This window comes from Prunus avium, chromosome 1 (genome assembly GCF_965620075.1).
Source record: "Prunus avium chromosome 1, drPruAviu1.hap1.1, whole genome shotgun sequence".
Classification (NCBI taxonomy): Eukaryota; Viridiplantae; Streptophyta; class Magnoliopsida; order Rosales; family Rosaceae; genus Prunus; species Prunus avium.
The window spans coordinates 46,686,797-46,698,873 of NC_142284.1; the positions used below are offsets into that span (position 1 = coordinate 46,686,797).

Genomic DNA, 12,077 nt, shown 5'->3' on the forward strand with positions numbered 1-12,077 from the left:
TACCCTTTTAAGAGTTGCTTGGTGGCCGCCTAATTAAGAGGGTGCTCGTCGGTGGTCCTCCTATATCCCACAGATGCTTAAACCGCTCAAACCTGCTCTTAATTGCTTGATATGCAATTGTTGGCAATGGCACATGGATCCACACTTGATCTTGATGTGTGTATATATATATATATATATATATATAAAATTGCAGTTGGAAGTTCAGATATAGAATCAATGCACGGCTCACTGATTGAGCTGCTTGGGCTACCTACAATTATAATTTATGCATATGCTGGGCAGGGCATGGGCATCCATGTATGGTGTGCCTCTCTGCATAATTTATGCATATACTGAAGCAACGTGCACAGTGCTTGCATGTTTCCTTTTCTAGCCATGCCAAATTGCCAATTGCCATATATTTTCCTTTTTCAAGCCAATTTGCAATTTCCGCTTATCTTCGGTTTATAATCAACTGCCCAAATTCATTAATATTTATCCGTTACCTACTAAAACACACAACTAGACTAATAGACTAGTACTGAAGTGACTTAGACCTACCCAACTGCATTATTAATTGTACAATAATCACGTGCTTGAATTTGAAACTCAATCAAAATTCAAAACAAGGAAGGAAATCTGTAATATGTTATAATATGCTTTCAATAATTATTGTATAATCATGTCCATAATTTGGTACAATTTCCCTGAGAGTGAGAGTAATCAAAAAGGCATTTGCAGAGATTTATTGCATTGGATTTGGAGGATCATGAGCTCTCTGCAAGTCCTCAATCTGAATAAAAAAATAAAATGATATATTAATTAATGAGTTGTTTTGTCTCTCATGAGTCATGCCAAGCGGTAGATGTACTTAGTCATGAGTTCCTTGACAATGATTTTGTATGCGGCTTCAGTGGGATGGTAACTGTCCCAAAACACATAATTAGAGTCATCAGTACACGTCTCAGGCTCGAATTCATTGCAAAGTATGGACACCTCCAGCTTCCCACTCCCGCAACACCCTTTATCCGCAATTTCAAAGCCTGCATGCGCATGCACAAAATAAGTAATTAAAAACATACCAAATTAATAAGTAATAATTAACACTAGACTTGAATCTATAATTTAATTAAGCCTTGAATTAATGGATTAAGTTATAAGTTTAGGGTAAGTTACCGTAATTAGTAGGGTTGATGATGAGATCGAGTAGAGGGTTGTAGATGTCAACATAGACCAGGTTTGAGTTGGGTAGGTTTTTGTTGAGGACATCCAGCTCTGCTGAGAGTTTGGAGTTGAACAACATGGCTGCTTGGTTGGGTTTCTCTACACAATCTCTTAGTATGCCTCCTCCCAAAGTCCTCTGGGATGGCAAACATCCAATAGGGGGTGCGCTGAAAACACCAATTCTCCGTGCCCCCAATGCATACAACCCCTTTTCACAACACAAGAAATCAAACAAATCAAAATTACAAGCTTTGACGGAGATTAGTATAATATAGTTTTGACATCGATCGGATTTAATATGTTCTAAAGTTACCTTAAGGAAATCAGAAGCGTGATTGAGCATGAGGTCGGTGTAAGAAGGCACATCATACTCCAATTTCCTAATGCCGGTAACAAAGTAGGTATTGGCAAGATCGTTGCTGCTTGCTACCACGAAAGAGAGACTGTTAGCCAAGATGAAGTTTGCTCTATCTTCTCCAACAATTCCTTTCACCTTTCCTATGTATTCTTCAAATTGGAGCAATTGATCGGATAGTGGTGTAACTGCCTGTTTTAACCAAAGAAAAAAACAAGTGACAGAGAAAAAAACAAGTGACTAAGAACAAGTTTAGTGAAAATGAACTTGATTAGCAAGCATAATCAACTAATGCAAGTCGTTTATTTACCACAACTTTTGCTGTCATAGGGTCATATCCCGTGGCACCCACAGCGAAGCTAACACCCGTAAGCAAATCATTCGGCGTTAGGTTTGGATCCAAATAGGCTGGCAAGAGCTCCTTAATACCCAATTCCTCCGCTGAAAAAAAGAAAAGAAAAGACAACAAAGACAAAATGGAAGTATAATTAATCAAACTTGCATTATGATGAAGAACAACTCTAGTGCCACAATACTCACAAAACTAAAGGACCATATTATTTAATTTGTTGCATATAGAATGTTTTTCTTTTTTATTTTCCCTTTTGGACTGAGAAAGTTGACGAGAAGGGCTTAGACAATACCAATCAAACCATGGGCTTTAACAACGTGGACAGCCCAGTCTAAACCGAAAAAAACTATAAGTAAGATTTGGACAACTGGCGGCGTAGACAAAAGAACAGATTTGACAACTCGGAGACTAGGGCACGTGGGAGTAATTAATAAGATTTGCCAATTCACAGCCAACAAAATGGGTGCATTTTTGCTCATCACTTTAACTAGAGGTGTACTCTCACCACCCACTTCAACATTTGACACGTGTCCCTTAGTATAACCATGGTTGCATAAATACAAAGTAAAAATTAACTATGGTTATGACAAAGAACACGTGTCAAGTGTTGAGGTGGGTGGTGAAGGTACACCTTTGGTTAAAGTGGTGAGCAAAAATATACCCCCAATAAAATATCCATTGCAAGATATTTCTGGCAAATTGCAACAAAGGAAAGACTGTTCTAGATCTTTCTGGTAACTAATTAAACTGATGGTCAAATGAGTGGATGACCAATTGACCACGAGAATGAGAGTGAAAAAGAAAGAAAAAGAGAAAGAGAGAGAGAGAGAGATTATTGATGCAGCAGCGAAAGATGCACAACCTATGAAGTCAGAGGGAACCTTTCCATTGGAATATCTGCCAGTGGCTATGCCTCCCTGGAAATCCCTGCCATATGGAGGGAAATTGCAGCGAGCTGGTGTTTTGAGATTGTTGTTATTGTTGCCTGTATCAACGATCGAATCTCCAAACATAAACACAGCTGGAATTGTTACATTGGCAGCTGCTAGCAGCTTAACCCCTAAACCACCACCACCTCCTCCTCCTCCACTTCCACCTGCCGCTTCTGTCGTCATTAATAGTAATACCATTACCATACTAGAAGAAACAAACAACATCATCATTAATAATATTGTCGTCATCACTGAATACGCCTCTTTCAATTCCAATTGCAATCTCTCTCTTTTTGGGTTGAACACTTGAACTTGAGGGTACGTATAATATTTTCTAGCTAGTTCAAACTAAAGTCTAAACTAAACCAATAAAGGAAAAGGATGAAGAAAGTGAGGCGACTTCTGGGCCCTCCTTGGTTCTGTTCTGTACATGTGTGCATTTATATAAGTATATATAGCATCTTCTATCTATTCATTTATTCTGACGATCAATTATTCCACATCGCGCACCAGACACATCTACATATAGTAGTTGGTACGTAACTAGTAAGGGCAAAACAAATGCAACAAAACAAAATAAACAAAATAATTAGGTTTTTTATTTCATACTAGCCTCTCCGCATGCGCTTTCGCGCCTGCAAGAGGTTTTTGTTTTTATGCCTTAGTCTCATTATCTCATTTAACAGATCCTAAATACATTTATGGTATCCAATTGGAATACGGAATATCATAATAATGGTAGAAATTGAATCATCCATAACTGTAGTCAAAACAAAAATTTATTTCGATCGAACCGCCTAGTTTCATTTGTTTGCTACGGTACATGTCTTGTTTCAAGATTATTTTAAATAAAAAAATTAAATTTATTTTAGAATTAAAAAATATAATGGGTAGTTGTGTTCCATAAAAATAGGATCCATTATCTTATTTTTCTTTTAATTTTAATTTTTTTTAAATATGAAAATGTGTGAATTTACCATATTATCCTCATTTAATTAATAATTTCAATTCTTAATGTTTGTATTAACCATGGGCATTTTCTGGTATTTTGAATGTTTCACCATTCTCTGCCTTTTGCTTTATATATATAGATTTTATAAGAAACGTGCAAGTTGGAAATTGGAAAATAGATATAATCATGTTATGTAGAATGAATTTGAACAACAACCAACCAGCAATTCAAAACGCGAAAATGTATTCCACATCACACGTGTCACGCCACATAAATTTCCCCATCCACCAACTTCAATGTTCCAGTTCCGGACATATGAGAGGGTTTAATTATTTAATGGAGTCATCAATCATATATGGCAATGGCAACCAGACCAGTAATAATATCCAATTATTTTTTAGAGTCCCAACTCATAAAGTAATAGCAAAATAAAAAAACGAGAAGGAGGACTGAATTGGGAGAGGCTAATTTACTCAAAGTTGCCCAATAGTCATGCCAAAGGTAAACAATAGGAAGTTTTTCCATCACATCAATTAAAGTTCAGAGTTTGATGCTTATTAGTTAATCTTCTATTTGCATATAATTATAAGGGCAATTATTGGAAAATTAGGTTTGCATAATCACATTTACATTAATTGGACCTCGCGGCAGTTTTTCATTATATTATATATCATATACTATATAATAGTGCCAAAATTTGTACCACTAACTAAACATAGATTTATATAGCTGCCGAAAATTAAAATACAAAACACAGCAAACTCGTAAAGAGTTCATGAGAATTAAATTAAAATAAAGCAAGCTCCTAAAAAGTAATAATAGACTAAAACAAAAAAGGAAACAAGACCACCATTCCACATCCTCTTTGGCAACCGAGGATGTTTGTACCATATCTGACCCTCCACTTATCTAGTGACACGTGGATCAGAGAATCTCCCCAAATGCCCAAGGCTCCGAACGATCGGCATTGGCTACCGATGAGATTGTCTCGAGTCAACAAACGATCGCTACATGCCCAGTAGAGTCTACAATCGGTACCCCCTACCGATTCTGCAGAATCAACCTCGAAGAGCCCGCCCAAAATATCTAAAGACTCGTGTCAACCTCATAGGGCCCTCCCACGAGTCCCACATCGAAATTAAGTACTAAGAGCATACAAAATGCCCTTTATAAATAGGCCCCTTCACTACAATACAAGGATAAGACTTTTCAACTTGACTTTTATACTAATATATTGTCAACAGCAAAAGCTCTCAGAAAACAAACTTACTTTGGCATCGGAGGGTCTTAGGCTGGTTCCACACCGGTTCCATAGACCTTACGAATCCCGGCTTCCTTCTATTCAGGATCAGCATCCAAGGACAGGAAGAATCAGCATCTAGCACTCAATCGATCTCTAAGATCGTCCGTATCACTTGTAAGTTGCACTCATCTCTATCTGTTCAGTTTTAGTGCCAACAGAGGACATCCATAACGTCATACCAACTAAACCCTTAGTGTCGCACTAGCTAAACCCCAACCCACACAAATCGGCAACTTCCATGATTGTAACCCCAAACTTTGAACTAGAGCCAAAGCCCTATGTATGCGGACCAAAAACGACGACTAAATCATAGTGACAATGGTGTTTCGCGGTGGCTGCTTCAACATCAGCTACAAACTAGTATAGCAACCAACGCACCAATGTGGTCACCTCCACCTCTGCCTACAACCAGAAACAAAAAACACAAAAAACAAAAAACAAAAAACAAAAAACAAAACAAAACAAAACCAACATCCACGTGGATCTGGGTGTTGAAGAACAATAAGAATATTACCAAATAATATAATAAAAACAATACGAAATATATTCTATATAAATAAACAAATCAATACAACAATAGAATGAATTACAAAATATTGACTTGAATAGATGATAGAGTCCTGCAGGATTAAACTATCACACATCAAAGCATAATCACTGTGTGGCTTTGATTTATGGCTAATAGTGATATGCTTTCTCTCAGGAAGTGGTTATGTGTGAGAATGATAATGTTATTTCAAATTCTATATTTTCTAGTTTGGACGAATTTTTAAAGTGTTGGTACTTATAAACCATGAAAGGAAACAACTCCCTTCCAATGTGGGACTAAGTGAAAGTGTATTTTTCCTATACAAACTCTAATAATACCCCACATTTGTATAGGAAAATTATAACATGCATATTTGAGAGAAAACTTAGATATAACGCACATCAGTAGATGTGTCTTTTGGACTTGAACCTACCCTAGTGAATACTTATTGAATTTACTAGGTGACGTAGTGAATATAAAATCTTGAACTATTCACCTATTGTAGTAAACCGAGACAAGTATCACATGTGTTACATATTAACATACCACTTGTTAGGTTTCTCAACTTTCCAATGTGAGACATTTTTCACTTCATATTCTCACACCTGAACCCAACATCCGAATCTTACACAAGAGAAGAACCCACGTGTGGTGGCTGGGATGAGGGTGGGCTTGGGGGTTGTTGTGGGTGGGCTGATGATGGTGGAGATAAGGTTGGGATTGAGAGAGAGGTGCTACGGTGCATATGGGTTTGGTCATGGGGAAGAAGATGTTATAAAAAATATACAAAATATAGTTTTCCTTTTCCGTAAAGCCAAACACAAAAAATATTATATTATAAATAACATATAAATAAATAGGAAAGCTTTTAAGGTATAATGAAATTGAAGAAAACAAAATAATAGGTAAGTAAAAGGAAAATAAATAATAAGTAAGAAGGTGAGTTTGGTATGGTGAAGCACGTCAAAGACGCTGTCCTAAAGCCTTTGTAGCCTCCCTACGTGCAGGTACTGACGGTCTACAAGACTCCAAGATACGACCCCTTATACACAAACTCAAGATCCGCTATGAGCACGTTCATAGACGGATATGGGTATCCAAGTCACAGAACCATTGCCAAAATAATAATATAAAGTAGAGAATATATATAAAAGTAGAAAAGGAGAGAATCAGTTTATGGTGGTGATTGTGGTATGTGATATTCTGATGGTGTAATGTGTGTGTTTCAAATGTGAAGGAGGAGTGGCCTTTTATAGGCATCCAAACAAGTAACCTTCACCAACCATAAAAGTTCACCAACCAAAAATTAAGGCATTCACCAACCAGAAATAAAACATGAATATTAAATATTTATAACCCCCACAATAAATCAAATAAAACAGCCAAAATAATTAATTAAATAAAATGGTTAAATTTTTAAAACCTTTTAAAATTCCAACAATCCCCCACAAGGTTTTTAAAATTTTACCGTGACAAAAAAACAGTGAAAAATATATAATATATATGGCAATATAATACTATGTAATAGGTGTAGGTGCCTTCCGGGCTTGAACCTTCACTTAGTGATGATAGTCTCCATTTGAGGAACCTGAGTGTACACAGTATTGAACTCGGCACCTTTGACCAAACTTCAACATATCCCACACATAGTATTAGTTGAGACTTGGATGCGGGGTAGCGCTATTTATGGCCATGCGCTAATCTTGATTCTCATGAGAGTTACTAGAGAATAGCCCAATTCTCATAGTCGCGGCCTCACGACGTCTCTCACTTAGGTGAGTTCTCCAAGAGTACATGTGACCTGCACCCTGCGGGAGTTTGCCCGCCTCGAAACTCATTCAGGGATAAATCCCTTCCTGACGTCACATAAAATAGCACTTTTGCCTTAGGGATGAGCAGAAGAATATCTCAAGGATATCTCCATAGTTTTATGAGTGCTATATGAGTCACGCAATATGGATTGTTTCTACCACATTGAACTTCCTTCATGGGATCTCCAATCACAGAAGTTGGGTTACCTCCCTAGGTGACTCCCTTATGGGCTTAAGCACATCCCCCTCGACATTTTGCATTAATAGCCTCCTCCACGAGGCATGCATATCAAGAGTAGCCTTCACAAGGCATATATAATGTAGGTCATATCTTTATTCTTCGTTTTAGCGCGCTCTAAACCTGCATGTTATTGGAAATATTTCCTACACAATCTTGCACACAAATGATTAGTGGATTTCACCTCAGTATAATCGGAAATTAGATACGGATTGGTATACATTTAAGTATAACAGAAAACATCATACATTAAATCTTATGATCAAGAGTACCTCTCAAGTCCATGAAACTTTGAGTACACCTGCTACCACTTATAAACAACAATATAACAATTAACTCTTTAAATAAATTTAACTATAAACATTGAGTATTTCAGGATACTCTTACTCCCTTTTGTGCACTCAAAGTGGCTGAAATCATGATCGCATATCCAGGTTGAAATTGTATCTTCTTGATTCTCAATAGGAACCTATAAGACAATAAGAAGTCTCTACCAAAATTTTATACCAAAATCATCATTAGTTGCACACATTTTCATATCAAAATTTAAGACAAAATTAGTCTCATAATAAAATTTCGTAGTATAAGAAAATTTCACTCACACCAAGTTCTCCAAAAATGCTCATTTTATAATTACTTAAAGATAATATCAAGGTTATGAAATTAAGGCAGCCCCCACATTTTAAAATATGTTAACGTAGAACCCATCCCTTCTATGTTTCCAACTTTGGCCACAAAATAAAAATAAAAATAATAAATTACAAAGCAAATTGATTGCAAGACAACAACCCCTACAATTTAAGGAAAATTTCAACATATGTGAACATTGTACCAAATCCTTATTTAATTTTAAATTCATAAGATATGCCATAATACCTTAGAGGATTTACGGGTTGAAAACCTTACACCAAAACTCAAAATTAAATGCCGCTTACAGTGATATAATTTATCATTTATGTCAGTTTTCTCCAGAAGGTTTCACAAAGTACACTTCCTGGCAATTAACTCAATGTGGCAGCTGTTAAGACTTCACAATCAAAAGAACATTAGTTCACTCAATATATTTTATCAAGATTAACTCAAGTAACTAATATGAAGGATTGCACAATTGAAATATATAGGCGTTGGCAACTTTAAAATGAATCCAAGACGTTTAAACTAAATGTAATTAATTGCATAAATGTTCAGAACATTAAAGGCAATAATCACCTAACAATATCAACAACTTAACTGCCAAAAATAAGGCTCTTAGATTTTATATTCAAACAATTAATACCAAAACTGACGCAATTGAATACAAAAGAATTAATATAACAATTAAGAAAGAAAAGAATTTAGGAAAAATTTAATTATGCATGCACGCCTTTTCAATTCGACAAAATAAAGAAGGCATGCTAATTCATACTCACTGAAATATTGTATAATTATACGTTTACAAAAGTAATGGAGAAGCACCATTAAAATCCATTAATTCCTTCACCAGAAACAATTAGATTTTGTTGAATGAAGAATTCCCTTGGAATATTACACGGTTGGGAGAAAAAAACTTTGATTGCTTCAGTAAAAAAAATTGTAATCAACTTTCAACAAATCAAAATAATCACCACATTAAGAAATTCCCATATTTGAAAGAGCAATTGAAATGAAGCCACTAAAATAATGATTTAAAGCAATACCAAAGTACAAAACAATTATATAAATGAAATGGCCGTTGCAAAGCTTCTAATTAAGGTTAATGACAACAATGGATCTCAAAAGCTAACGTCCAAAATAAATTGTTCCACATTTAAGATTTCAATATAGCACATTATATGGGAGTAATGAAAATTTTGAAAACATATGCATATGCACAAAATAGAATAGTCAAAATTAATTTCTCCATAAATGTAAAAATTCTAATTCTCAATAAATTGAAGTTGGTTTCAAAACAAGTAATCATAGAAAACTCACCAAATTAAGGTTTGACAAAATTGGGCATTCACACCAATATAAAGAAATTCCGTAGAGAAAAGAAAAGGTATAAGTGTATGCAATCAAGAAGAAGTATTCTCATGGATTGGCATTTCTAGATTAAGTAAAACAATAAACAAACACAATACACACTCTGATTTGTAAAGAACAAAAGGACCATGTAGATAAGATCATGAAATAGATTTCCATTTCAGGTTATTTATTTATTTATTTAAAATTTGACAAGACTAAACAAGTGCCAAATGATAAGTTTCTGTATTGTCCTATTCACAAAATTCAAACTAAGTTAATTTCTTCGAATCACATAAATTTATAGCAATGCTCACACTTGCATAAGATAAAGTATTAATTGGTAGAACTTATCTTGTGGTACATGATATTGGACCCCTGATACCGATTCCATCATAACTCCAAATTGAAAATAACGCAAATCTCTATTCCCATAAATAAGATAAACCTTAACACAATCGTTAGTGCAATATATATGTACATTTATATAAAATACTCGAAAGACACCACACATAACGTAATTTGATCCATTTTCCAAAAACTAAAGATAATTGATATCCAAAATCAGCAATAATATGATTAATATACCAACGCTATTGAAATAAGGTCATTAATTAGACATATTAATAAAATAAGTTGCAGAACTTTACAAAATATCAATTAGTCAATCCAAATGAATGGTCAGTGTAATGTAAATTATTAATTAAAGAAAATATATTAATAGGCTCTTAAATTTTATCAAAGCAAACTCTCAATTTCAAAATACAAGTGTTCTTTGAGTAACTTACAACTGCAAATCACAAATTAAATATATAACTAAAATTTATACAGAGGAATAATGTCTGAATAAAAATTTAGAGGAATAATAGCATAATCATAAGAGTCACAATTTCAATGCATTAATTCAAAGTATATAGCATAATATGATATAAATCGGCCAAATGCGTTTTAATTTTTAATTTTGAAAAAGGCCGAAACCCAAACAACAAAATGAACTGTGCAAAGTTTCAAGTATACAAAATGAACTGTGCAATATATATATATATATATATATATAGCATGACAAAGATGCAACAAAACAAATAATTTTTCCTCAAAATTATACAAACCAATAATTATGTTTAACCAACAAACTAATAAAAATATAATTTGATAGAACTTTGAAACTTATGGATAAACAAGTCTTTGAGCAAAAGGTTGAGAACATATTTGGTTGTTCAAACAATAAATTCAAATCATCACACTAATATTTTCAAACCAGCACGCCTTTTACCAAACACACTTAATAAATATTTTGTAAAATTAAACTGTGCAGAGCTTACATATATATTATAAATATAGATATTGAATTGCAACAATTGTAAACTACAAACAACCTATAGCAGTACGGAAAGAAAATGATTTTAACATACAAAGGTTTAATAGACATATGGTTTCACATATATAATCAAACTTATGCTATGATAAAGACACAACCTAACAAATATGATTTATTCGAAATACATGTAAGATAATACTTTGTTTACTACAGTTTGAACCAAGCAGCAAGTGGTAATCTCATCAATCAAGTATTCAATTGAGGCTTCACAACAGTACGGAAAAAAAAGTAATTTTAATCTACAAAGGCTTTAGATTGTTATAAAAAATATACAAAATATAGTTTTCCTTTTCCGTAAAGCCAAACACAAAAAATATTATATTATAAATAACATATAAATAAATAGGAAAGCTTTTAAGGTATAATGAAATTGAAGAAAACAAAATAATAGGTAAGTAAAAGGAAAATAAATAATAAGTAAGAAGGTGAGTTTGGTATGGTGAAGCACGTCAAAGACGCTGTCCTAAAGCCTTTGTAGCCTCCCTACGTGCAGGTACTGACGGTCTACAAGACTCCAAGATACGACCCCTTATACACAAACTCAAGATCCGCTATGAACACGTTCATAGACGGATATGGGTATCCAAGTCACAGAACCATTGCCAAAATAATAATATAAAGTAGAGAATATATATAAAAGTAGAAAAGGAGAGAATCAGTTTATGGTGGTGATTGTGGTATGTGATATTCTGATGGTGTAATGTGTGTGTTTCAAATGTGAAGGAGGAGTGGCCTTTTATAGGCATCCAAACAAGTAACCTTCACCAACCATAAAAGTTCACCAACCAAAAATTAAGGCATTCACCAACCAGAAATAAAACATGAATATTAAATATTTATAACCCCCACAATAAATCAAATAAAACAGCCAAAATAATTAATTAAATAAAATGGTTAAATTTTTAAAACCTTTTAAAATTCCAACAGAAGATGGTGGGGTGGGGTCTGACATGGGATGTGGGAGAAAAAAGAGAGTAAAGAGAGATATATTAGTTAGATTTACTTATTTATTTCTTTTTCCCTAAGATATGTGATCACATG

General features: G+C 34.1%; 1 protein-coding gene across 1 annotated transcript; it reads right to left on the reverse strand.

Annotated features, from left to right (window-relative positions):
* Window positions 1–776: 776 nt before the first annotated feature.
* On the reverse strand, window positions 777–3,247 carry LOC110768361 (GDSL esterase/lipase EXL3-like). Its single transcript, XM_021972090.2, has 5 exons — window positions 2,776–3,247; window positions 1,872–2,002; window positions 1,520–1,753; window positions 1,159–1,414; window positions 777–1,025 (listed from the first exon to the last, which is right to left on the reverse strand). The coding sequence occupies exons 1-5, from the start codon at window positions 3,092–3,094 to the stop codon at window positions 832–834; spliced, it is 1,134 nt and encodes a 377-aa protein (XP_021827782.2). The 5' UTR covers window positions 3,095–3,247; the 3' UTR covers window positions 777–831.
* Between the last annotated feature and the right edge of the window lie 8,830 nt (window positions 3,248–12,077).